The 27,735-nt window shown below is 33.8% G+C and overlaps 1 protein-coding gene, 1 long non-coding RNA gene and 1 other non-coding gene across 10 annotated transcripts in view; 1 reads left to right on the top strand and 2 right to left on the bottom strand.

Moving 5' to 3' along the window:
* LOC111044962 (proton channel OtopLc) overlaps positions 1-27,735 on the top strand; it is a 100,674-nt gene that overhangs the window by 19,669 nt on the left and 53,270 nt on the right. For 2 of the 8 annotated variants that reach the window (XM_022330249.2, XM_022330240.2), the window contains exons 1-3: positions 12,213-12,528; positions 22,287-22,376; positions 27,306-27,463. In XM_022330249.2, the coding sequence (XP_022185941.1) occupies positions 22,304-22,376; positions 27,306-27,463 (231 nt within the window). In that variant the 5' untranslated portion in view covers positions 12,213-12,528; positions 22,287-22,303. Of the gene's footprint in view, positions 1-12,211; positions 12,529-22,286; positions 22,377-27,305; positions 27,464-27,735 lie in introns of those variants that run through there. The other 6 variants (XM_039423408.1, XM_022330243.2, XM_039423405.1 and 3 more) reach the window with 4 other exon arrangements.
* The window catches only part of LOC120350370, a 59,253-nt gene continuing 43,021 nt past the window's right edge, over positions 11,504-27,735 (bottom strand). Inside the window, exon 4 of the long non-coding RNA XR_005570721.1 lies at positions 11,504-12,208. This is a non-coding gene — a long non-coding RNA (uncharacterized LOC120350370). The remainder of the gene's footprint in view (positions 12,209-27,735) is intronic.
* Trnai-aau lies at positions 21,630-21,703 on the bottom strand. The gene has a single exon. It is a non-coding gene; the product is annotated as a tRNA-Ile (tRNA).

The raw sequence follows: 27,735 nt of genomic DNA, 5'->3' as shown, positions 1-27,735 counted from the left end.
GTAATAGTATCTTAAGTCACACGGACGGGAAGGGGCCTTTTGCAGGCGAGAATGATGCTTCTTGTCGACGCGTCAGCCGAAACTAGAATTTCATTCGAGCACTGCAAAAGACATTCACGTCCAAGTAACTTACACTATTTTTACTTTCCTTGCCCTATTACCATAGGTAAGGAAAGTATTGTTTTCCGAAAAAATTAAGGTACCTCAATTTCTAAATTTCTGTACGTTTCAAGGTCCCCTGAGTCCAAAAAAGTGGTTTTTGGGTATTGGTCTGTGTGTGTGTGTGGTGTGTGTGTGTGTGTGTGTGTGGTGTGTGTGTGTGTGTGTGTGTGTGTGTGTGTGTGTGGTGTGTGTGTGTGTGTGTGTGTGTGTATGTGTGTGTGTGTGTATGAGTGTATGTGCGTCTGTGTACACGATATCTCATCTCCCAATTAACGGAATGACTTGAAATTTGAAACTTAAGGTCCTTACAAAATAAGGAACTTAAGGTCCTTACAAAATAAGGACCCGCACGAACAATTTCAATCAAATGCAATTCAAGATGGCGGCTAAAATGGCGAAAATGTTGTCAAAAACAGGGTTTTTCGCGATTTTCTCGAAAACGGCTCCAACGATTTTGATTAAATTCATACCTAGAATAGTCATTGATAAGCTCTATCAACTGCCACAAGTCCCATATCTGTAAAAATTTCAGGAGCTCCACCCCATCTATGCAAAGTTCGATTTTAGATTCTCAATTATCAGGCTTCAGATACAATTTTAACAAAAAAATTCAAGTGGAAAAGATTGAGCATGAGAATCTCTACAATTAATGTTTAGTAACATTTTCACCTAAAATTGAAAATAAGCTCGAAATTCGAGAAAATGAGATTATCCAATTGCAAACTGTTGGCAACTGTTGATTCTATTAAATGATTCACTATGAAGAGATAGCAGACCTCGTATGTCTCCAGCGTTATTGTCCTGTCACCAGCTGACTCAGATCTTTGTTTATAAGTAGACTTGAGATGCGCGGGAACACTAACGTCAGGTGATCAATTCTCATAACGGCAAGGAAAGTTGTGTGAGTGCGCCACACCAGATTTTTTGTCATAATAATCTAGAAAAGAATAATTGAGAAACAGAAAACATTACCTGCTTGTGCTGACATTACTACATGCATTCTATAAACATAACCTAGTTTACAAGTTTCGAATCAGGAATTTCTTGATTGTAGTTGACAAAACTTCCAACTGGAGCTCTAAAAGGCGGTTTTTGTACCAGTTTTGCTGTTCATGAATCGGAACTAGGAACATACTAGACTGTAAAGAAAACATATGATTCTATTACAGTATAGTATGCTGTAATGAGAATCATATGTTTATTTGTTCTACAATCAGCTATTTACCGACTTGATTCCATGGATGTAAAACAGCTGAAATTGAATGCCTATGACAAAATAGTTATTTGTATATCTAGAGTGATAAGTACAACTTTTTCTTCCTGTAGAAAAAAGTTTGAGCCCCGAGGCGAAGCCGAGGGCTACAATTTTCCTGAGGGAGAAAACGTATTTTTTGCTTGTGATGTACACAAATTTTTCCTCCATCTACATTTTTTTATAGAAACTGCAAATAATATCATTTTAATAACTTACATATTGGTGACAATGTTTCCTAACAACATAACCTAAACTCTGAAACCTAAAAACCGTTCGTCTGATTGGCACTGCCGATTGCGCTATCTATCGGCAAAAGTTGTAACAATTATATCAGCTGTGCGTCTACCAAAAATGGCTGACTCCAGATCACGCGGTTCAGATTTGAATTGCAGATCGAAAATATTTGTTGGGTGGTATTTTGAATAGAATAAAATATTTTTAAAATTGTATAAATTTTTATCATCTACTAATATTAAGAATATATTTCATAAGTTGATCAAATTTCTGGTTGTGGTATTGAATTCAGTTGACTCAATGACAGACACCTCTATTATGCTTTCTCATCTGAGCTTAGACCTTCTAACCTATTACAATGTAAGTTTTAAAATAGAGATGCTTCCCATGTTATTTAAATGGAGTCAATTTTCCTCCCTAGGGAGTTTTTCTTTTTTTACTACCGAGAGCGAAAAAGTGACACTTTAGTATATATAATATATAATTATAAAATATAATAGTATATATATATTTATACATATAAAATATAATTTTCCTCCACCTACTGTCTAAAGTACTTACTTTACTCCCTGAAACCTAATACTAAAAAGTCACTTTTTCGCTCTTGGTAGTAAAAAACAGAAAAACTCCCTAGGGAGTAAAAGTGACTCCATTTAAATAACATGGGGAGCATCTCTATTTTGAAACTTACATTCTAATAGGTTAGAAGGTCTAAGCTCAGATGAGAAAGCATAATAGAGGTGTCTGTCATTGAGTCAACTGAATTCAATACCACAACCAGAAATTTGATTAACTCATGAAATATATGTTTCTATGATAATTATTATATTCTTAATATTGGTAGACAATAGAAATTTATACAATTTTTAAAATATTTTATTCTATTCAAAATACCAGCCAACAAATATTTTTGATCTGCAATTCAAATCTGAACCGCGTGATCTGGAGTCAGCCATTTTTGGTAGCTGCTCAGCTGATATAATTGTTACAACTTTTGCCGATAGATAGCACAATCGGCAGTGCCAATCAGACGACCGGTTTTTAGGTTTTAGATTTAGGTTATGTTGTTAGGAATCATTGTCACCAATATGTAAGTTATTAGAATGATTTTATTTGCAGTTTCTATGAAAAAATGTAGATGGAGGAAAAATGTTGTGTACATCATGAGCGAAAAATACTTTTTCTCCCTCAGGAAAATTGCTGCCCTCGGCTTCGCCTCGGGCTTCAAACTTTTTCCCACAGGGAGAAAAAGTCGTACTTTTCACTCTAGATATACAAATAACTATTTCCTACAGTTACGTTGAAAAGTGGCCATTGCTGCACTGATTACAGAACGCAAAGAATGACTTTTTGGCTCTAGTGCGCAAAGTATTACTTTGCCTACTCTTAATACTAAGGCCCGGTTGCAAAGCAGCCGGTTACATTTTTAGAAATTAAGATTTATTAAAATTTTCAAATTAATTGGATTAATTTAATTTTTAATTTGAATGAATTATCGATTATTAATTTTCAATTGGATTATCAAGTTTAAAATAAATTAAAGTTGTTATTAATTTATACAGACAAACATTTGATGGATTTCAGCCATCATTTTACCCATCATCAACCACTTCTCATATTCAATGGTAACTGTAAGAAAAACTTAATGTAAAATACGTGCGCAAAGTTCCTCTGCTGCACTCAAGAAACCATTCCTTACTCGCCTTTGGCTCGGGCGTAAACGTTTCTTTCGGTGCAGCAAACTGTCACTTTGCGCACTAGTTGCACAAATAACTATTCCACATTGTTAAAACACGATGTGGCAACGTAGCAGAGCTAGAAAGGGATAGCGCTATCTGCTTTGTCAAATGATAGACAAGCATAGCAACACCAATGTAAATCAAATACTGCCATTATAACGTGGATCTCACTAGTTAATCAACTTTGATGTTACATTATTCGATATAATCTCCTAGAATGTATGTTCCCAATAGCAGCCATCCCATTCCCAACGGAAACCAATTCAGAAACCCAATCGATAATTTGAAATCTGGAAATATCTTTTATCGCTGCGGAAGTATTTATTGAGGCGTGAATTATCAAGGGAAACTGAGAGCGAGTTTCTCTGGGAACTAAGTCTTCCCGATCTCAAAATGTCACAGTTATTTACGTTCTACGCACAGATTATTCCTGTTGACGGCTACAATGGAATTCATTTTTTGCTCAATGGTGTGCGAAATCATTATTGCTTCTTCAATGATGTGCGAAATCATTCCTCTCAGATTGATTCAATTAGTGCAAGCTCGTGACTTGATGAGCATAACACTGAAGCATTTTTGCACTTCCGAAAGCACTGAATTTTAATGAGACAATTTATAATGAGTAAATTTTTATCGATCAGAAATATCCCTTGGTGACTTGAAATTTCATTGTCGTACTTTTATTATTGAATAAACTGATTTACTATTGATTGACTTCTACTAGAGATTTTCTTGAATTTCCATTGACGACTTTTCATTACTTATTTGCTCTTCTAACTAATGTTTTTGAGTTTCTGTGAGCTATTAGACTCATTTACCGTTGAGTTTACATAATGACTATTTTACTTGAAATTGAGGAAATTATACTTTTTACAAAAATAAAATGGCACCCTAAGCTGATCAAGACATAACTAATTCCGAGGGAAATAGAAAACTTAAGTATGTTACGAATTAACTGAAGAGATTCCTGAAACTCCTGATGAGATTGAAGAGATCCTGATGGATGGATTTGATTTGAGAAAAGTGGTTGAATCTATTGCATCATTCATCGTGATTATAATAATGAATTAGCTAGGATCAACTACAGTAAACTGTCAAGGTTCAAAGGTTGAGTAGAAGAGAGGACAGTCAAGTCCTATCATCGTCTAATAATGAATGCTTTCGTTTCATGTAATTTCCACTTGTGCCTGTCTCTGACAGGCTAGATGCTCAATCTGTGCTCTACGGTCTCTATTGAGTATGATCTGTATGAATTATTGTTACGAACTACAACAACTTGACTCACTCATTATAGATTATCAAATCTACTACTGTACCACAGTTTTATGATGGAAATTGACTACTCGTACCACTTCATCAATCAAACATAGCTAAAATTTTCCTTTCAATAAAATCTACTACTGTACTACAGTTTTAGAATGGAAATATACTCGTGCCACAACACAATTAAATTTTTCCAAGTAATCGCTTATAAAAACAGGTTTTAACTCATTTCCATCATACAATTCATAATTCAAATACAATATTCTCTGCTCCAGTTTGTTCATACAGGCTGTTTCACTGTATCCCTCCACATATGAAAGACACCTTAATACTGATAACAAGACAAGTGACTCGAATGGTGCATAACAATGCTAAACATTGGACTTTTGACAGGTGAACACTAAGCCAGTCACCTGTGGTTGATTGCGAGTTGTCAACATGCCTTCCTACCCTCGTTGTTGGCACCCTTTCCCTTTCCCTTTGTCTCTAAAGGGTGTGAAATAATGTTGGCACGAGAGGCAGAGATCCCATGCAGTGCGTGGCCAATGTTTTGATAGGAAGGGTGAGAGCAAGGCTTCAATATAAACCACGATGTATATAGTGTAGTAGGAACTGTACTATGAGCTCAATTCAAGCCATGTATATATATTATATAGTAGAGTATTATGAGTAGAGCCTATGTATAGCCATGTACATTTAGTGATGCCTTGCTGTATGCTATATATTATTACTAATAAGGATAGAAAAATGAGTAGAGCCTATGTATAGCCATGTATATTCATTCAGTGAGGCATTGATATGTGTTATATATTCAACTACCACATCAAGTTATGTATATAAAAGTAAGGACGTGTACAGTATGCATCCCTTTATTTCCCCTATATGTCGTCATCACATGCGTACTGAAAGTGATAAGGCCTGTCACAGTAGGCCTACTCTAACTTCGAGATGTCAGCGGCAGAAGCTGATACAGACTCTTCAGGTTTTCATGAGGACCGTGAGATACTTGCTAATTAGTTTTTTGGAGGTTCTAAATACGTGACATACTTGCTAATAAGTGTTATCGGATATCTGTATTCTTTGAATAGTGGGGTGAGGTGTGAGGCTTGTATATGTAGGCCTAACATTTTTTTTCAAGTTATGTGAGGACAATAGTAGGCTAAGATTGTGACAAGCAGAATCATGTAGGAGACGTCATGACTGTGAGGGTTTCAGTTCAGGAGCACGTCAGATGATTTTCATGATTTCAATTTCGTAAAGTTATATTTGGATATAAAAAGACGAGAGTAGTGACTAGATGAATGATAAAGGGGAATACACGAAGAATGAGTTTCATGTTACATTGATGATTTACAATAGTAACATCCGAGAAATCAATCAATTTTCTATTTGATCAATGATAAATTATCCTAGATATGGATGTCTGAAGTCTATTTGTCGAAGTTACTGACAATAACCGTACGTTCTTATTAATTCCTACGCATTAATCTATTTCATATCAGGCATTGAGATGTCTAATAATAATTTATTCTTATCGATACGAAGAATAAATCCGGGGGCGAAGAATAAATTTTTAATAAATTTTAAATTGTTAAAATTTTATGTTTCTGGATTCGCATTGGCTTTTGCCAAGATGATAAAATCGCTGCTCTGCCATTGGTTAGCATTGGAATGGCTGACTTCCCTGTTACTGGTCTCCTATTGGCTGCTGCCTAAAAATGCAATCGTCACACTCCCATTGGCTAGCTTGTGATTGATTCAATTTCCGTGTAGTTATCTCCTATTGGATGTCACCTTGACTACAAAATACCAGCTCTCATTATTTGTAGTGCAATTGCGAGGAATTTCTTCTACGAGGAATTGTTTTCATAGAATCGAGGAAATTACTGCAGTTTAATTGATTAGTATGTTAGTACTATGTCAATGTGCCACAACACTATTGAAATACAGGAGGAATAGTAAAGGTGTAAAGGTAGTAAAGCATTAAACCATTTCAGGATTACTTGAAAAATTATACGTATTCATATTCACTTACAAGGTCAAAAACATTACAATAGTAGAGAGGAAAAGGGGCTTGCCCAAAACTTCACCTATTCCTGAATTAAGTTTATTAAATTGTTCATAGCAGGTTTAGGTATATTCATCACACCAAAAACTTTATTCTGAATCAGCTTCTAGAGAGGCTGTAAGAGATATAATAGTATTCTTATCTGAGAAGCAGCATATATCGACTTCTCGAATCAAATGAATGTATTTCCCAGAATATTACATCAAAATGAGAGTTACAGTTTCAGATAAACTATCTGAGGAAACCCTCTATAAGACCACAGGTCTGTGTATAGAAGGGAGTTCAATGGTATAATAAAGATCTTTACTCTCTGAATAAAAAAGAAATAATTTTTCCATTGATGAAGGGCGTTTTGCAACAGCCTAATTGATTCGCAGACTCGGGGGGGGGGGGAAATGAAAGCAGCTCAAATTCATGAAGCATGAGTTTCAATACTGTAATTTATTTGACAATATAAATAAAAGTGACGATATCACCTGTCAACTTGAGAAATGTCCAACTTGGAGGAACGCCAATACAGGCTGAAGTTGGGGAGCAGAGGAATGTTCCCTCTGAATACGAAATATTTGTGAGGGGGGCAGAATGGGCAGGAGTTTGTTGCCGGAAGGGATAAAGTGGGTCACAAACGTGCCTGGAGTTGGGTCGACCCAAAATTGCAAAAAAAGTTCTTGCAGGGTATTTGGGGAAAGAGTGAGGGGCTGGGCCGCTTAGTAAGTGAGTTGAAACGTTCAAGTCGTGAGCTGGGATCATTTCGGATGTAATGCGTTCGTTGTGAGTCACAAATGCTGTAAATGGGTGTAGTGGTGGAATCTCGTATCCACGGCAATTTCGCTTCAAATTGTGCAATAAACCGAGGGGAAAAAGAGCTTGCTGGAGGGGGGGGGCACGAAATGTAGTAGGCCTACCAATGAACTATCAATAATAAAATTTATATTGTAGGCTATTTTCCAATAAAGTATTCCAATAGGGCAAGGCCTACTTGAATATTATTGTTTCTTTATACTATGGAAATTACTTGAACAAATAAAAATTATTAACACTTGAAAATGGCATGACTGCTCAAAACTAATAATTGTGTTTTTGTATAAAAGTATAAACAGGGTACTAGTAGTTTCTATAATAATGTAGGCTATATTATAAATGTAAGAAAATATATTTAACATTATATTGCAAAATCAATGATAAATTATCCTAGATATGGATGTCTGAAGTCTATTTGTCGAAGTTACTGACAATAACCGTACGTTCTTATTAATTCCTACGCATTAATCTATTTCATATCAGGCATTGAGATGTCTAATAATAATTTATTCTTATCGATACGAAGAATAAATCCGGGGGCGAAGAATAAATTTTTAATAAATTTTAAATTGTTAAAATTTTATGTTTCTGGATTCGCATTGGCTTTTGCCAAGATGATAAAATCGCTGCTCTGCCATTGGTTAGCATTGGAATGGCTGACTTCCCTGTTACTGGTCTCCTATTGGCTGCTGCCTAAAAATGCAATCGTCACACTCCCATTGGCTAGCTTGTGATTGATTCAATTTCCGTGTAGTTATTTCCTATTGGATGTCACCTTGACTACAAAATACCAGCTCTCATTATTTGTAGTGCAATTGCGAGGAATTTCTTCTACGAGGAATTGTTTTCATAGAATCGAGGAAATTACTGCAGTTTAATTGATTAGTATGTTAGTACTATGTCAATGTGCCACAACACTATTGAAATACAGGAGGAATAGTAAAGGTGTAAAGGTAGTAAAGCATTAAACCATTTCAGGATTACTTGAAAAATTATACGTATTCATATTCACTTACAAGGTCAAAAACATTACAATAGTAGAGAGGAAAAGGGGCTTGCCCAAAACTTCACCTATTCCTGAATTAAGTTTATTAAATTGTTCATAGCAGGTTTGGGTATATCCATCACACCAAAAACGTTATTCTGGATCAGCTTCTAGAGAGGCTGTAAGATATATAATAGTATCTTTATCTGAGAAGCAGCATATATCGACTTCTCGTATCAAATGAATGTATTTCCCAGAATATTAAATCAAAATGAGAGTTACAGTTTCAGATAAACTATCTGAGGAAACCCTCTATAAGACCACAGGTCTGTGTATAGGAGGGAGTTCAATGATATAATAAAGATCTTTACTCTCTGAATAAAAAAGGAATAATTTTTCCATTGATAAATGGCGTTTTGCAACAGCCCAATTGATTCGCAGGGTCGGGGGGAAAAATTGAAAGCAGCTCAAATTCATGAAGCATGAGTTTCAATACTGTAATTTATTTGACAATATAAATAAAAGTGACGATATCACCTGTCAACTTGAGAAATGTCCAACTTGGAGGAACGCCAATACAGGCTGAAGTTGGGGAGCAGAGGAATGTTCCCTCTGAATACGAAATATTGGTGAGGGGGGGGGCAGAATGGGCAGGAGTTTGTTGCCGGAAGGGATAAAGTGGGTCACAAACGTGCCTGGAGTTGGGTCGACCCAAAATTGCAAAAAAAGTTCTTGCAGGGAATTTGGGGAAAGAGTGAGGGGCAGGGCCGCTTAGTAAGTGAGTTGAAACGTTCAAGTCGTGAGCTGGGATCATTTCGGATGTAATGCGTTCGTTGTGAGTCACAAATGCTGTAAATGGGTGTAGTGGTGGAATCTCGTATCCACGGCAATTTCGCTTCAAATTGTGCAATAAACCGAGGGGAAAAAAGAGCTTGCTGGAGGGGGGGGCACGAAATGTAGTAGGCCTACCAATGAACTATCAATAATAAAATTTATATTGTAGGCTATTTTCCAATAAAGTATTCCAATAAGGCTAGGCCTACTTGAATATTATTGTTTCTTTATACTATGGAAATTACTTGAACAAATAAAAATTATTAACACTTGAAAATGGCATGACTGCTCAAAACTAATTTTGTTTATGTATAAAAGTATAAACAGGGTACTAGTAGTTTCTATAATAATTGTAGGCTATATCATAAATGTAAGAAAATATATTTAACATTATATTGCAAAAATCAATGAAAATTGAGAGAGTTTTATGAATGAGGAAACAGTTGAAAAAATGCTCTCCAACCATAGATAGTCTAACGGTTTTTTTCTATCAAGGTTGCAGCATTATTATTGTATCAGCTGGGATTGAATTGGGAATATTCTGGAAAATGAATATTTAACATATTAGAAACATTTTACAGTACTAGAAAGCTAAATTACTGTTCTCATACGACTTCTAGGAAAATTCAAGACTCAAGTTTCTAAGATACTTATTGAACCTAATAAAATCCATATTGGTTCAGTAGCAAATTGGATTTAATAAGGATCCTGTTAACCAAGCATTAATGTGATGGTTGTCAAATTAATATGAAAAAATGTATTCTTATTCATAATAATCACTTGCTAAGAACGAAATTGTATTTTGTTTTTTATGGCAATAAATTTTGATTTGATTTGAATAGCTTCCAGTTTGGTGCAGTGGTATCAAACGAAACCAACTTCAAGTCAGCAAGATTCAAATTCGAAAAATTGAAGGATTCAGCTAATTTGTGGAATGGGATGTGTAATTACAGCGCTTACCATGCTATTCAAATAGGAGATTTGATATTCCAGTCAATGAACGACTCTGGTGTGTCCGAGAATTCAGCAGTTATAAGTTGGAAGGCAAAGGTTTTTAATCAATGGAAACTTGATATATGAGTCAGTGAGAGGTCAGGTAATAAAAGGACAGGAATTTGAACTGAGTAGAGGTTTGATATTAGAGACGATGAAGAGGCTAATTCAAAAACTGGTTAATTCAAAGAGGCTAATTCAAAAATTTAGTATCCTAACCTACAATTTATTTCAAAGTTTTGAAATTTTCACACTGAAGATGACACCATGTTGAAACATGTTATTGTAATTCTACAATAAATTAGTGATATTTTTGACTAAATCCCAGTGTTTTCATTATGGATACATATCACAACATCTCACCATTCAACATTATCTTAAGTAATTCAAAAACTATTTCCCGTTGAAATTACGTATTATTATCTTCCAATTAACGTTAGAAAAACGAAATATATTAATATTGAACAAAGCATGAATAGACGAAAGACATACAGTATTTTCCAAATACTGAAATACTTTATAGTGGTTGAGCAACACACTACAGAAATACTGTATCAACTTAATAATCAAAAAAGTGTTTAGCACGAAAACAATACTACGTAATTAACAATTGGAACGTTCAATCAATAACTGGCTTCTAATTCAATTGAAGAGTTATTAATTCATCATCCCAATAATTATTTCTTGCATGCTGCTTCAAAATTAATTCCCTATTGATTACTGACACTGCAAAGAATAAAAATGTCAATACAGTAACTACGTTCTACTCCGAACCCTAGCTCACTATTACAGTGTTGCATGTTGCAGAAATAATTAATTTTCTTTTGATTCCTCAGCATTGACGGACGCTATGAAAAGAACCACTTTTATTTTATCTAAATAATCATCTCTGTCAAGTTACAAACATCATTTTCCAATTGATTTATGAGTACTTGGCGACTAATAGAATTGATCTTTATCCAAAATAATCTTCCCCTGCATGTTACCGAATTATTTGAATAATTTCATACAAAATGTCTAACAAATTTCCTTTTTTTGTGGAGATAGATCATTTATGTATTATTATTTTAATATAGTTTGATTTCTGACCATTTCAACGCTCTTATCACAATTCCTCTTATTATATTTTCACACGCATGACTAGTGCACATGTTGGTATAATTTTAGAGGAAAGATACTGGTACCCAAATTATTCGCCTTTGTATAATACAATAGAGAAAATATAACATAAGAAAATATCCTATAGTAAATGGCTTTTTGTTTTCCAAATTTCTCTGTTAACTCAAGCCGATAGTCCTAGTACTATGTGAAACTCATATTGTGCCGTTATTTCATTCTCACTCGACCAAAACAATGCATAATAATAGACAGTGGTCGGCTTGAGTTATCAAAAATCGGCTAGAAATTTGGAACATAAACGTCCTATATCATGCATGGGATATTTTCGAACCTATAACATGGGATCTCTTCATGAGAGATCTTATGCTATCTTTTCTCCATGATAATACTGAGTAGAAACACGACTCCTCTTAGATTTTTCCAGTTTTTAACGTCATTAAATTGATCATTTAGGCCTACATCATTTCTGTATTGAGAATTTTTTGTAACACTTCATAGAGAGTTTAATTTCATATCATTATAAATGATCAATATTCTTACAAACGACTTGTTACAATTGAAGAAATTGCAATCTGAAATCGAAGACTATGTGAACTAAAAATTGAAGAAACTTTTACAAGTCGTGATAACTTTAGTGATATGGGAATCGGCAACGTTCGGTTGTTTTCGTCAGCATTCGGAAGTCTCCGTAGAGCTTTGCCTGGGCGATGACGTCACAGAACGGGCGTCTGCCATTGGTCCAGCTGGCCAGCAGTCTGGAAACAGACGTTGTTCACTCTACAGGTTAGCTTGCCTCTCGGTCTGATTATAGTTCTGTTTACAAACAATTGCTAGTTTGAAATAAGCTTTCGACCAAATCAGACAGCAATCGCTCTGAAAATGTCTGCGCGCACTTGTGTCTTGAAATTTAAATCCTTGACAACTGACAATAACGCCCAACAACCCACAGTGCTTCCTTCGTGCAGTGCATTTTAACGAAAAAATACTTGAATTTATAGTGATTGTTAATTTTTAAAAAGGTCTACCGACTGTTCAAGCCAAAACGTGCCAAAATACTAGTGAATACTTCCAACCAGTGAGTAATAAACTTTTAAATAAACAGTAAATTTCTTAGGTTAAATTATTCGTAGTTGCCATGGTAACATACCCTAGTTTACATCATGAATTCCTATCTTAATGCGCTTTTCATACTGTTGTAATTTTGCAATTTCAACTGTTCTCGTATTCTAGATAGTGTAATATCTAAGACAAAATCTTCCAAATTTATAGTATTTAAAAAATCAATATAAGTAGCAGGTCTGCCTCCTTCCTATTCTAATTCTGCATGGTCTTCATGTCGATTAGTTGTTATCATCTGATTAGTTGCTAGTTGAAATGGGACCTTTTACATTCATATTGAGCCAAAATGTTTTGCAAATGAGAAATTTAGTAATAGTTCTTTGTCACCAACCGCAATAGGCTATAAACCTTCTATAAATTGTTAATATTAAACCTATAAGTCATGTATTGTGAAAGGATCGTAAAACATAACTAGTTGATTGTGAAATCGAAGAGGAAAACGTAATCTTGGATGAATTAGAAATTTCAAATATAACTAGTTGATTGTGAAATCGAAGAGGAAAACGTAATCTTGGATGAATTAGAAATTTCAAATATAACATGTTTTTTTGATAAAAAAGACTACAAAGTAAATTAAGTAAGTTCCTTTGAAACACAAAAAGTTGAAAAAGTGATGTATGAACGATGCAAATGAGCCAAAAAGGGAAATTAAAAGTGGAATGAAGGCTCAGGGTAGGCTATGCTATCTTCCAAACAAATGGGCATGAATAGTAGACTTAGGCTAGTGCTGGAATCCTCATAAACGCAAATAAGTTTGTTATTGATCTATACATTTCAAATAATTATTGTATGTCTTCACGGAAATTTAAACTAAAATATGAAAAAATAGTAAGTTATGAAAATCAACTTATTCAGCAAATAAAGTTTAATAGCACAGATAGACTTCAAATAAATTGCTGTGCAGCTGAATCATAGGAGTAGGCTATAGGAGAGGGACATTATGAGCACTATCAATTACTATTCTGGTATTGCTAATTGAAGAATGATAAGGGATGTATGATCAAATAAATACTTTCCATTGTGGAATAACTTATAAAATGAATAATTCAACAACATAGACAAATTAAACAGAGAGATAATTCCATAGATGATAAAACATAGACTAATCAAATTAGCTATCGATATTTGACAATAATTCCAATCATTAACTATAAATTCGATAACACTGAAGTAAATATTTATCTAATTATTTGTTCCCGTTATGATGTTTGTTGTACGGTGATATGCAAATAATGGCTTGATTATCAGCCTGTTTATTTATAGAATAGGACAAACTACATTACTCCAAGAAAAGAATTGGGTTGATTTTGAATGTATTGGATTTTTTGAATTAGCTCTAGAAGTCTCATCCAAATTCATCAAGCTCCACATATCATTCAAGTTATTGATCCAATATGAATATTCGTTATTAGCTGATATAACAGTTACAAACAAGCAACAGGCTCTCTTATGGACTTGATATTAATTCCATCATGAGAGAAGGTAGACAAGTTAATGGGAACCCTAAAATGTAAACATCTCTACAGAGCTTCCATAGAAATATATTATGTGCGAAGCAGATCTATAATCTATACTATACTATAATAAAGAAAAGAACTGGCCATCCTGAACGACGCATCATCACGTCTGAACCACTGAATGGAATTTTGCATATAGATTCTTAATTTACCGAGAATGGTTAAAGGTATATTTTTTCAATTCGTCAAGTTTTCAATTAGAACTCTGCGGAGCAAGGGTTACCTGCTAGTTAGCAATAAAGTTCCCAGCACTCATTGCATTAAATAAATACAGTAACTAAAGATTTAAGGAAGAAATTAACACAGACAAAACAACCAACTAGGATGCCTAAGTAATACAGTACTCATACTGTACTACAAAATAATCCAATTTATTAGTTTTTTTTATTTATTTAATCCATATTAATTTAAGCTTTTCATACTCAATGAATGAACCAATATCCACCTATCTACTACAGAAAAGTTAGCAAGCTATTTCACATAGAGCTTCAACATCTCTAGTTTTCACAGTGATTATCTGATTGGTGCAACAAATAGCTTGTTGATGCACAAGCCAAACATAGTACAGTACAAGAGTTCTTTTCTTGAGTTTGTTTACTTTGCAAAATGCTCCCTAGCAGACTTCAGCAGGCGACTGGCCAGATTAAGATCATAGACTCTTCTTCTGAACAGAAGAATAAATAAACATGACTTCTTTTAAAACGTAAACAGAGATGTTAGTTAATGAGAATGGGTTGTTAATGCACCCTCATTTTGATCTCTTGTTGTCTTGATGAAGAAATTGAAATCATTTCCTCACTTGACTTGAGGGGCTGACTAGAATTATTTCGTGATAGGATGTTCAAGCAATTAACATAATAGGCCTGCTACAGACTTGAAAAAATATGTTTTAGGAAAGTAACTCATAAACTCACTAGGACTCTGGGCAATTGAGGAATAATTTAACCCATGGATTGATGTGCAGCTATCTATTTATTCATTTGATTACATAAGCTCCAGCTATTGCACTCATCCTTTGTTATGAAACAATTGGATTACATAAAAAAGAATAATTCAAACCAGATCATAACTGGATACTATTGATATGTGATAGGGTTTTGTAATATGAGTTCTTCATGCGTAGTGGTACAGTGTAGAGTCAGAATTGAATTTAAACAAGTTTTTTATTCAACCGCAGAACGAAACTCAGTTTGCATCTGGATACGTTCATGAGATCTTAGTTCCAAGTGTAACTGATACCAAGTGTTTTGGAAAACATCCATTAACCTCATGTCAATATAAATCACGTCATTTATAGTAGATGTCATGTAGTTCTAGAAAATATTTACCAATATCCACTCAAAATAAAATCAACAATCGAATTATTGAGAGTCAATCATTCTCTTCAAGGAAATCCCATCCTCAATATTGTTCTGGTCGATGCAAATTGCCAATTTCGACATTATATATGATAGATTGATCATTATTATGTGAAGAATATTGTCCATAACTTCGATCTCAAAAGAGTTTTTGAAAGAAAGGTGGTGAGAAGAATCTTGGGCCCTGTTTTTGAGAATGGTCTCTGGAGATGAAGGAAAAATTTTGAAATAGAGGAATTCTTAAACAATGAAGACATTGTGCGGTCGATAAAAGCTGGCAGAATAAGATTGATGGGGCATATGTTGAGAATGGGAGATATGGGAAATGTATATGGAAGGAGAAAATATATAACAGAAGAAGAAAAGGTCGACCAAGAAATAGATGGACGGGTGATGTGGAACGTGATCTAAGGACGCTTGGGGTTCGTAACTGGAGGAGGCCGAGGATCGAGACAGATGGAGAGGCTATGTGAGGGAGGCCAAGGGTTGTAAAGACCTGTGGAGCTAGGAGTAAGTACGTAAGTAGTAAGGATATTCCGGAATATTGCTAATGAACCAATTTGATATTAGACTCTATTTCAAAGGATACTCACAATTTAATTTAAGGGAAGCAACATTATTGTTGAGACGAAATCAACAAATTAATTTTTGGGAGGAAACCACAAGAACTTCTCTTAAAGTATGTAAGTTATGTATGGATATAGCGAACTTCTCTTACTATGAACTCATTGATTTGAAAGAGAGATAAAAGGATAAAAAAGAGAAGAATAAATTATAGTTATATTGAAGAGGAAACATTGAGAGTGAGGAAGAAGAATAAACTGTCAGATCTGATTATCCTGGAGCTGAGTACATCATCTATAACTGTGTAATGGAGATTGTTCTCAATTAGGAACTGGTTTTACTAGTTAATTATGTGAGTATGTCGGGAAAGATAATAGAACGGCTTGGGCTGGATTGAACTTTAAAAAACTTTGCATCTTGGAGTAGCTGTAAGCATGATCGCCGTTCTTTAAAATGATATTGATTTTCGTCAAAAACTTTTGCAGACAGAATTTAAATAGAATTCATTAAATGTTACAATTTTGTTTGTAGAGTCTTGGATAGTGAAAAAAAATGTTTAGTGGGCCTACATATGGATACAAATGATTAAAATACATTCTAGCTTATCCGAATCAGGACTTTGGAGATACATTCCACATTCGATTTTCAACACTGTACCAGATAAATTACCTAGTGAATTAACTCAGCTCTTAATTCACTTCAAACATATTCATTATTCTTCAGCTATAAAGCCGTATCCTTTACTCACATTTCATGTTTCTTGGGTGTTTTACATTTCGTTTGAATTTTCATTTCTGATTTCATTTTGCAGACGATTAGGGATATTTTTATTAAATTCTCATAGACCTCTTAATTTCTCTCAAACAGTTAATTTTTCCCGAATCACATCCAATTACCTGATATTAAAATTAAATGGTTATATACCTCTCGATTTTTTCCAAACACTTATTGATACTCTTCAGCTATCAAACCATGTATTCACCCTCCACTTTTTCAACATTTCCTTTCTTATATTCAGTTACCGGATATCACTATCAAATTCTAATAACTCTCAATGGTTTAAAACTCATTGATACTCTTCAGCTATCAAGCCAACGCTTTTTTTTCATTTTTCGAATATGATTGAGAAGTCAGGGATGAGAGCACGTGTCAAATCAGCCTAGAAGGTTATTTCTCTTCATTATTTGTTCCAAAGATAGAAGCAGATAAAAACATCTGTGTGTTGACGTTTGAGCTATGTCTGAAGATTTTACAGCCTCGTACGCATATGTATTATGTATAGGCCTACATGTATATGTATTCGCACTCTCACAAAGAATCTGGAGCTCACATACCTATTTTGTAAGAGAGCAGAGAGACAACGTCGGAAAATTGAATTTGTTCCGCCACACACTATTTGCTGATTACGTTAAAATGATTCCTGGATTTTCACGTTTTTCCTAACAGGGAAAGGGTTGTATGTGTGTGTTGCTTGTGAAAAGTCATCTCAGTTTAATTCAATCTCTGACAACATTGTTGATATCCATGATAGCTATTGTCAATTTACAATGTCAGAATTCAATCAATACAATCAAAACTTCTCATTAAACCAATGCTGAGAGTTCAAAGTGTCAATTGAATTCAAAGAGTTCACTATAGATTTTATTAGATTTTCTCTTATGAATTTGAATGAGAGTATCCTAGAAAGATGGCTTAAATGAATGGATCTTTTTTATGTGAATTGAAACGGAGAAAATGTTTGAGAACACAGTGAATTTGAGTAAAACACGCAAACATAATTAAAATGTTTAATATTGATATTTACAAGCGAATTGAAAACAGATCAAGTTTTGTCATTTACATCAATATCCATAATCTATTGATTAGTTTTCTCAGTCACCCCTTTCTATTCGAATTGACAAATCAATCTTTATCAATATTGAAGACAATGTATTATCCGGTGATTTTACCCCACTTTCCTTAAATTTAACTCGTGCAATATTCTGAGTAACAGCTTTCTGAAATTGGAATCATGCCATTTTCTATTATTATGATCAAATTGAACAACAATGAAGATCGAGAGTTAAATTATAAGGAAGGAAAATAAAAACTGAATTAAAATTAGTTTAGGGTTATGTAAAATGTACTTTATCGAAATAGATAATGCTACTTGTTAAATTGAGGCTGTTGAAATATTTTACAAAATGAGTAGATTAATTCAGAGACATTTTCATAAATAAGACCCTAAACCTGCCTTTAATGTTAAAAATATCGATTCTCTTTCATCCTTCCTCAAAAATTTCAAGACTGATAAATGGATCACCATCATAGACGTGAGTGAGTCTTCAGCATACTCCTGTAAAGAGAATGCTTATTTCAGACAGCAGGCTAAAATAGCAGCGCTACGTTTCAGAATTCCTATCTTCTTTTCTCTGACAACACTGTTGACAACTCAGCAGTTAGCATTTCATTCAGTTGTTTGTGTGTTTGTACACACTAGTTGTTATCACTGTATTCCAGGCAATTTTCCTCTCCGAATTTATTCTTGCCACTTCTCTTTCGTACATTTCTTTTTACAAGCAGATGAATTTCGTACCCTAAGGACATTGCTGCTGTTTTGGATTCTTCCTTCGGATATTATGCTAACAACCAACGACTTTTTCAGTCTGCATTCAGAATTCAGAGTTATTATGCAGTTCCAGACAGCTCTCAACATAATGCAGGAAGATTGCAATGGAATAGATAATGATAATAATTTTTTTAAAGCTATACAAGACACAAAAGGCAAATGCACACAGCAAAATACGAACGTATTCAGACAGACGGAAAAAACTTCCTCCAAAGGTTATCCAATGTTGAAACGCACACAGACTTCCGTCTATCTGCATATTTCTTGCCTGCTGTTTGTTAACAGTTTTACATATCAATTTTCCATACTTTGAATCGTCATTGTTATAAACTGATGAACGGCTATGATTTTAAACAAACTTGGCAATTTGATTGAAAATTTGGCAATTTGATTGAAAATTTGGCTATTGGTGAAACTCTTGATTCAAATAATCACGTATATGAATCATAATAACTTATTTGAATTCTTCCTCATATAAAATTAGCCTACTTTATTTTCGGCTACTATAAGAAAAATACATTCGGCTTCAAGATTATATATTATCATCATCTTCAAACTGAAACTGGAAGATTAGATACAATGTATATAATTATGTCATAATGAAAGTTATTCTCAGTACTCGACAATGTTCAGCTAAATATTTTTAAAATACCTGTATAAGTTTTCATTTTCAAATGTCTCATCATATCCTTCATTAAATATGCTTGCTTTCTATTGGGTGTTTCTGACTCGATTAGTGATTTTTCCTCGCGTCTCATCTCTCATTGGCTGATTGTAGCCCGAAGCATTGCTATCTTCTCATTGGCTGCCCTCGACCAATGATTCTGCTAGCTTATTATCGGCTGATCCTTGACAAAAAATTGTTTTCGCTTTTGATTGATTCTTGGTTTTTCTGATTGTTTCTTTCTTGTCGATTATTCGTATTATTCGTTTTATTCGTATTGGTTGCTCTTTATTATTCAATAATAGAGTTTGTTTTCTTAATACTGTAGCTGCGATTAGTGTGGCTCTAGCCTAAAGCAGAGAAAACTTATACTTATAGATTGTTTTATTATGTGACCAAAGTGTAGAATATGATTATAATCTCATCACGTATCTATATCTATTAATAATAATAATGAATATTATTTTATAATACTATTATAACCTAAAATGTAAAAAAAATATCCTTATAATAATATAATTATGATCTCATTACTCATTTCATGTTTTTATCTGGAATATTGATTTTATTAATCAATTTACTTATATAGCATTTCAATGTAAAAGTAGAGATTTGTGTGATGAATAAGATATATAACAGAAGAGATATTTTGTTGATGAGATTGATTGATTGTTTTTATTTTGTGCTAGGTCTAGATAGACCCATTGCATATCAAAATATTTTTCGCCACACTTGGATGTAATGAGCTGGTTTACGTGCGTCATATGGAGGCCGAAAGTGATTGTTTTCCGACCAGGCCGGTAAAACTTTACAGCCCTAGGGCTGTAAAATGACCTTGAATAACAGCTGATCGTGTCCGATCTCACAAAAATCATGGAGAGATAATCTCATAATGACTGTAATAATCTATATAATTATGTATCGTGAATCGCGGTATTATGTCTATAATAATATATTTATAAATTACTGTTTCATAATTTAATATTTATTATTGTGTTTTTGATATCAAACAATAGAATACGATGATATATCCATAGCCTCAACAATATAATGTTGGCTACATTGTCCATTGTCAGAAAGGTACGTATCGCAAGTCTTTAAAAGTGAAGAATCGAATTTGAAATCAAAGTACAATAATTGTATCGATATTTAAAAGTGAGGTAGAGTAATAATTGTTTCTTTTTTATTATCGAATTCCACTTCTTAATGCAATACAATCAACAATAATAATAGGAAAATACAGCAGAGATCTAAAGTTTAAGGTAAGCCTACTGGTGAAACTCAGCCTTGACTAAAAAATTCCTAGTAATTTTTCCGTAATTCATTATTAAAACTTTCAGATAATTTTTCTTCAATATCAAACCATATAGAGAAAACATTAGGCCCACTCAAGATTGAATCTTCGAATGTTTTCTCTATGATTTAACTATTTTCAGAGCAATATTTTGTTGTGAAAATGCCGGCAAACCGGCTTAAAGTTTGCCGCTATATTATACTACACTATATGGCTACACTATATTATAGTAGCCTACATACGTTACCTGACTTACAGGCCAGTTCGATCAAAAGGAGCAATGGTCGAGAGTGTAAAGGCGTGTACTCAAAAGCTCTAAGCTCAGTGAATTACAAACATGATCTAGGTTCGAACCTCGGTCAGTGAAATTTTTTTTGTCGATGAATTTCGACTTTTATTAGCTATTTTTTATATTAGTTACCGTAATTTAAATTTCAATCAATTTTTAGATATATTTTGAGACAAAACTGTGAAATATGCAATTATATTAATTTTTTAATCACATTATTTCACAATAGTAATGAAAATTCTATTCATCCATCTATCCATGAGATATTGCACCAGGCGCAAAGCGCGAGCTATAAAAATTCAAACAATTATTCGAAATATTAATAGTATAAAAATATTGTCACTATTGTAAATCATTAATTAGTAATATTGAAATTAATTGACAGTGAAAGTTGTCATAACCAAGATTCAAACTATCAAAATAGGCTGTTTGAATTTTATTTATTTTTTAATTTCTTATATATTGGGAAGTTTTTTTTTGGTGTGGCGAAAAATAGCGTTCGCACCATGGGCAAAAATGTATTTCCGGCTCTCAATCTTTTCTAGTCCTCGGCCTACGGCCTCGGACTTAAAAACCGATTTCGAGCCGGAAATATCTCATTTTCGGCCCTAGGTGCGAAATATACTATTACATCAGAAATTATAAGTAGCATAAAAAAATAATAATACAGAGAGATATAACAGAAGGGATATTTATTTAATTTGTTGATGAACATTGTATGCCATCTTCAAGATTGGGAAAGCTGGTAACAGCAAAAAAATCTTGGCCCATGGGGGGATCGAACCCACGACCTTCGCGTTATTAGCACGACGCTCTAACCAACTGAGCTAATGGGCCTTGTTGGAGAGCTAAAATGTCTCATACATAATCAATCCTACTCTTACTTCTTTCTCTAAAATAATGATTAAATTTGATAAGTTCTCTCGAATAGGCCTACTACACTGTTCTTGCATCTAGATGTGAGTCTTTATTATTTATGATTCCAAATTTCTCATAAAACTACTATTTATCCTATAATAGTATAAAGAATTTCCCTCTTGAAAATTGGAAGCTCAAGGGTTGATGAACACTCAAACACTCATAGATAGGTATGCTATCTATAATTATTTTAATGGAAAGAATAATTATATTATTGACAAACGGGATAGGAAATATTCACGGATGACGCGCCATCACGTCTGAACTAATCGACTGATTTTTTGCATTTTGATTTTTCGAAACTTTGCATTCTTATTGATTCTTAAATTACCGAGGATGGTTATAGGCCTATTTTATATTCTTCAAGATTTCAGTACGGTAGGTCAAGTTTCTAATTGGACCCTTTCGGAGCTGGGTTGCCTGCCAGCTATTAATATAATTTCTTATTTGACATAGAAAATATTGTTACTGATCTTCTAAAATTTTCTCCATTTGCCTACAGAAAACCAAATTGATAAAATGGACCCTGTTGAAAGAGTTTTGAAGCTAGAAGATGGAAGCATGTTTGCAATTATCAATCCATTCGTAGACGGTTTGTTTACATTCTATTCAATCTCTTTAAGTTCTCAAATCGTGCCAGAAACATAATTTAATGATTATACATATAATTTTACTATAGAATAATCTATACACTAATAAAAGCGTCGGATAAAGTTATGTGAGGGCACTTAAAAATTTTAAACCACTCTATATTGTATTGTCTGTTTTCTGTCAATGAACAAAGACTTTTTACAATGAACCCAGTCATTTATTTGAAACCTATTTTTTTATAGCAGTAGTATTAAGTTCAGTTTTCCAATATATAATCCATCCCATCAGAGTTGGTGGTAGGCCTCACTCTATTAGAGGTTATCTGAAGAACAAGCAATTTCTGAATGACTTTTATTGCTGTTTATACACGATAGAATTAAACATTTTTAATTGGTTTATTGATTATCAGAGAACTTTATCAAGCTTGAACCAATCGACAATATATATGAATGACAGAATACTAATTTTCAATACTGTTATCGCGACCACGGATCAATGACTTTCGATCCATCAAATCATAATTAATTGACAAATTCTCATATTTTTCATAATAATTTATAACTTTCTCTCACTTTTTTTGTATATAAATGTAATGGCCCAAATCACATCATATAATCAAATCTCTGCAACTCCGCATTCAAAAGCTTATTACCATCATCAATATTCGTTCATTGAGCTTTGGCAATGATGTGACCATTTTCAAAAGCCTGTTAATCAGCTGATGAAGTTATACTTCGTGGATATATTCGGTTTCCAGTAATCTCACAAGAAGCCGTTCAAATGGCTCACAAGTGTCATTAATTTTCCCTATCCTTATGAATTTCTTTTAATTCACAGGAAACTCCACATAGGAATATTTCTAGAATCCTGGCAGTCTTTCCAAAATTACATTCTTCACCTAATCCAGTCACCTTACAAACTTTTCGTATCGTAGTTGCAATTCAACCCTGCACAGGACATTCAAACTTCAAACCTGCGCAGTAATACAATTTCGAAAGATCCATTTCTTATTTTCACAACACCATTTTCCAGTTGAACAAATTTTCATTAACATGTAGCGAAATTATACATATTTAGTACCTACTCTAGGGCATGGAAATAGCTACTGTTGCGTTGAGTGTGAACAAATTTGAATCATAATAACAAGACAGTAAATACAAATTTACTGTTATCGAACTGAGCCACAATTTTTTTTATGTTTGTGAAAAGTTGTGATACTTACTTGATACCATAAAAAAATTGTTGGAATGATAAAAAGTCCGTTTCCAAGGCACAACTCTAGCAAACCGAATCAATATTGCTTTTATCACTGATATTATATCAAGGTTGTTCTCTATTTATCAGTGCTTCAGTTGACTATTCTGATTGACGTTGATAGCAAGCGATGTGCAGTTACTTTCAATTGATAAGAATCAATTCAAGTGTCAGCTGTCACTGTTTGCCAAGTATGGAGTGATTTCTATGATGAGAGAGACAGGTCCCAAGTGCAAGGACTATCATGATCATCCTTCATACAAGGAAGCCTGTTCCAGACGTGTCATTAGCATGCAGTTAACAGACTTCCTCAACGTCTGAATCGGACTCTTTGAATCCTTAATGAATCATCTAACGTAGATTGCTTAATTGATAATCCCTGCTCACTCCTGTTATCCTCATTCTATTCTAATCGACTTATGACGACTGGTGTCTCATTGAATGCATCCTTATCCTAATAAAGTAAAGATAATGCATCCTTATTTTTATAAAGTAAAGAGGTTTGTTTTTTATTTTCGGATCAATTTTTTCAAATTCGTCAATAGTTTACAATTTAAAGAGTTTAGTGAGAGTGATTTCGTTATCTAATTTGATTTTCACCTTTCTAAATTCAGAATTTCTTGTTTGTGTTTGCTCAATTAATTAGACACAAATTTTATAAAGTGGAAAATATAACTTTCTTTCTGGACAAGTATATGAATCAAAATTTGGGGAAGGAACAGTTTTGGACTGTGCATGTTGGTCCTCCCCAAATTATTTGAATTAATAATTGCATATCTTGAATCAATAGATGAATAAATAAATAGATGAAATGGACTTAGAAATGACCGCTACCTCATTCATGTTATTCTTATCCTGATATGAACTCACGATGACCGTCTGATTACTGAGCTATCTGATTACTTTGTAGGAACCTAGAATGACGCTAGTGTACCTGACCATTTACTAAATAAACAGTCTTAAATCTGTAACTGACTGGTATTGTATTGTAGGGTTTGATTCCTACAGTTTGTCGATTATTTTATATCATAACTTTCATAATTCATTAATTTTTTAGTAGATTGTGAAATGGATCGATAGAAGACAAATATTTGAATTGTAAACGGAATTTTATTAAAATCATACACTAAAGTACAAGTAAATTTATTGTTGAATTCAACAATAGGAGGCTATAATTCATCTATCTCCTATCAATATAGGCCTACATTACAATAAATAAGAGGTCTCCTTAAGCAGCTCGTCCAATTTGATAACATAATATACAAACTTTTATCCCTCAACAACCAACAAGCATAAAAAACATTGATAAACAAAACAGAGGCTCCACTTGAAAAAATTACAATTTCCCCATGCCTTTTCCTTATACGCTATTTCGTTTTTAAACGTCTTCATATCTTACAATTGATCAAAATTTTACAATTGATTTTTTCAGAATTTATGTGAAATTTGCCTATTAATGGAAGCAGTAATAATAAGTCTGCAGGTGCTGTCCAGATTTTTGACAACATGTACAAGAAAAAAATGATTTTCCAGGTTTAAAAGCTGTGTTCAAGATTTTAGTTAATTTGATTTTGAAGATCAATTGCAATTTTTCCTCAGTCACTCAATGAGCGAAAATACACCCAGCCCTCGAAAAACGATCTTCAATATTTATAAAATTAGTGTATTCAATATATTTTGCAGGAACACATTATTTGACAAAACGTGCCAGCTAACAAAGCCTACCTGACAATACAATCCAACAACAATTGTCAACCTGCATGTTCAAAAAACTCCCACGCGTTTTCAACTAACCATTAAGTAATGCCTATTAATTTGGAGCTGTTGCCTGAATGGTAGTTTCTGAACTTCCTGTCCATTCTCTGTCTCTATCTCTCCAATTCTTTTCCAAAGTTCATTTCACAGTTGTTCTGTTAGCTTCCACTTATCGTTGATGTTGATGCTGAATTACATGCATAGTACTTTAAAACGCATCCAAGGAACTAAGTTAAAGGACTCAAATACTACTGTTGAGTTGGCTAAATTGTAGCACAGATTTCTTGTCTGTGGTGGTAGTTTCAAGTTCAACTGCATTACTCTGTATAACTCTACTGCATTTTTCAGCTACAGTATTCACAAACTTCAACATTCCCACACAAACAAGACCCAAATTGTTATTTACCTACAATTTACGCTGTCTTCAAGTGTCACGAAGAACTGAACAGTTAAGTTCGCTTCAAAATTGTGGCCTAATGACCACTACTTTGTCAGTTTCAAAAGCAATTAGGAGTTTGCGACTTGCAGTGCAAAGAATTTTCGACATTAATTAACCGTGATTGACGTAGATAGTTATTTGTTGAATAGTGCTTGAGTCTCAAGGTCGCGTTTAAAGTTATTTTTTAAAGAAGTATGTCTCTGCACACAGTGATCACGTTGATAAAAAGCTACTTATATAAATATAGATTACTAAAATATTTGAAAATCAATACATCTCTTTATTCATGAATGGAATAAAAAAAATCTGTTCATAACAATGAGCGAGACCGATTTCAAGTAAATACTCGATATAAAGTATGTCTATTCATTTTTTTCTGAGATGATTTTTGATGAGGCTTTCTTGGCAAATGAGCGGGATGAGTTTAATTGAATTGTATAATATTATTGTCTTTATTGAGTTAGTACTCTATGTCTATAAGTTGTGTTTCTTTTCTGGCTCAAAATTTTGCAAAATTTCCAATTTGTAGAGATTTGAGTGAAATATTTTTGTTTTTAATTAGTTTTTGAATATCAAAATTTAAAACTTTCAGTTAAGTCATTAGTTGTGAAGTGTAAATTGTACTTTTTGAAGTGAAAAGTTAAATCTTAAGCTCATTCTTTTTGAAACTTTTATTTGTAAAAATTTGGGAGAAGACAGTTTTGGGCTATGCCTGTAGTCTTCTCCCAATCATATTATATATTATAATTATGATTTGTGATTGTCAATGAAATAAATAATAAATATGTCCCCTCTGTCACACAACCTTTAATGATGAGAGAGAGAGAGTGAGTGATGAATGAGTCTACAGTTTGAGTTGGGTTCCGAACCACCGGTAAGCGATTTTGAACTCGCCAATGACAGTATCCGTGCATATTGGACCTGGTTCTTTGGGCTTGGTAAAGCGTACCTGGATGAGCAGCCTGTCATGAAAAAGCCTGGCTTATTGATAGAGCAGAATGTGACTTGGAAACGAACAGTTTGGTTTCATTACCGTATCAAGAGGAGAGCCGATCGCACAACTCTTTCAATTCTCAATCTGCGCTGAAATATGAGACAGTCTTGTCTTTGAGGACAACTTGGGGCGAGGCCACACGAGGGTTTTCTCAGGCTTTTTTGGGACGAGTCGGCAGGGCAGGAAGCTCTCCAATTGGCTGATGCGAACTGCGTTCAGGAATCAGCTGATAGAGAATCAGCCAATCGGAGAGCATTTCCGACTCGTCTGAAAACGCCTGAAGAAGAAACGCTCGGGTTACCTCTCCCTTATTCTATACTATTGTGTCTAATATTGTAGCCTACTTCAATTACTTCTACTGATGTTTCATTTGAGTCATATCTGGTTTGTTTCCTAATAAAACCAGTAGTATGATGTATATAGCAAAAGTTTTAAGTTTCTCCAATCATTATCTCAAGAACTAATTGCTGATTTTGCTTTTGTTGCAGGAATGCAGCGGTGCCCCTACCTTCACGAAATGAAAGAGCGTCTACTCTCAAGTCAAGGAGGTAATGGTGCAGACCCCATGCTACTCGAAGCCATGGACAGAGAAATACTAGAAATTCATCAGGGGAACGATCCCACCGGCGTTGGCACAATTGTCAAGGTCAGTTCAAATTATTTCAAACCGATAGAATCATGATTATATTCTCCTACATTATTATTGTAATCGTGATTAACAGGGCTGTAAGACAACTGCCATGATTTTCTTTAATCAATTTTAGACCCAAACAAATTGAATATTATTGAAGAGAGTTGAGTTATTGTCAAAAAATCCACTTAAATAAAAATCCTCATTTCACAAAAGTGTGCTTTCGTGTGTGCTCACACATCATCAGCTGTAAGTTACTGTTGGGAAGTAGAAAGTTTCCAAACTGT

This window comes from Nilaparvata lugens, chromosome 3 (genome assembly GCF_014356525.2).
Source record: "Nilaparvata lugens isolate BPH chromosome 3, ASM1435652v1, whole genome shotgun sequence".
In the NCBI taxonomy this organism is placed as follows: domain Eukaryota; kingdom Metazoa; phylum Arthropoda; class Insecta; order Hemiptera; family Delphacidae; genus Nilaparvata; species Nilaparvata lugens.
The sequence above is the reverse complement of the archived record's forward strand: the minus strand, read 5'-3'. Positions and strand labels throughout refer to the sequence as shown.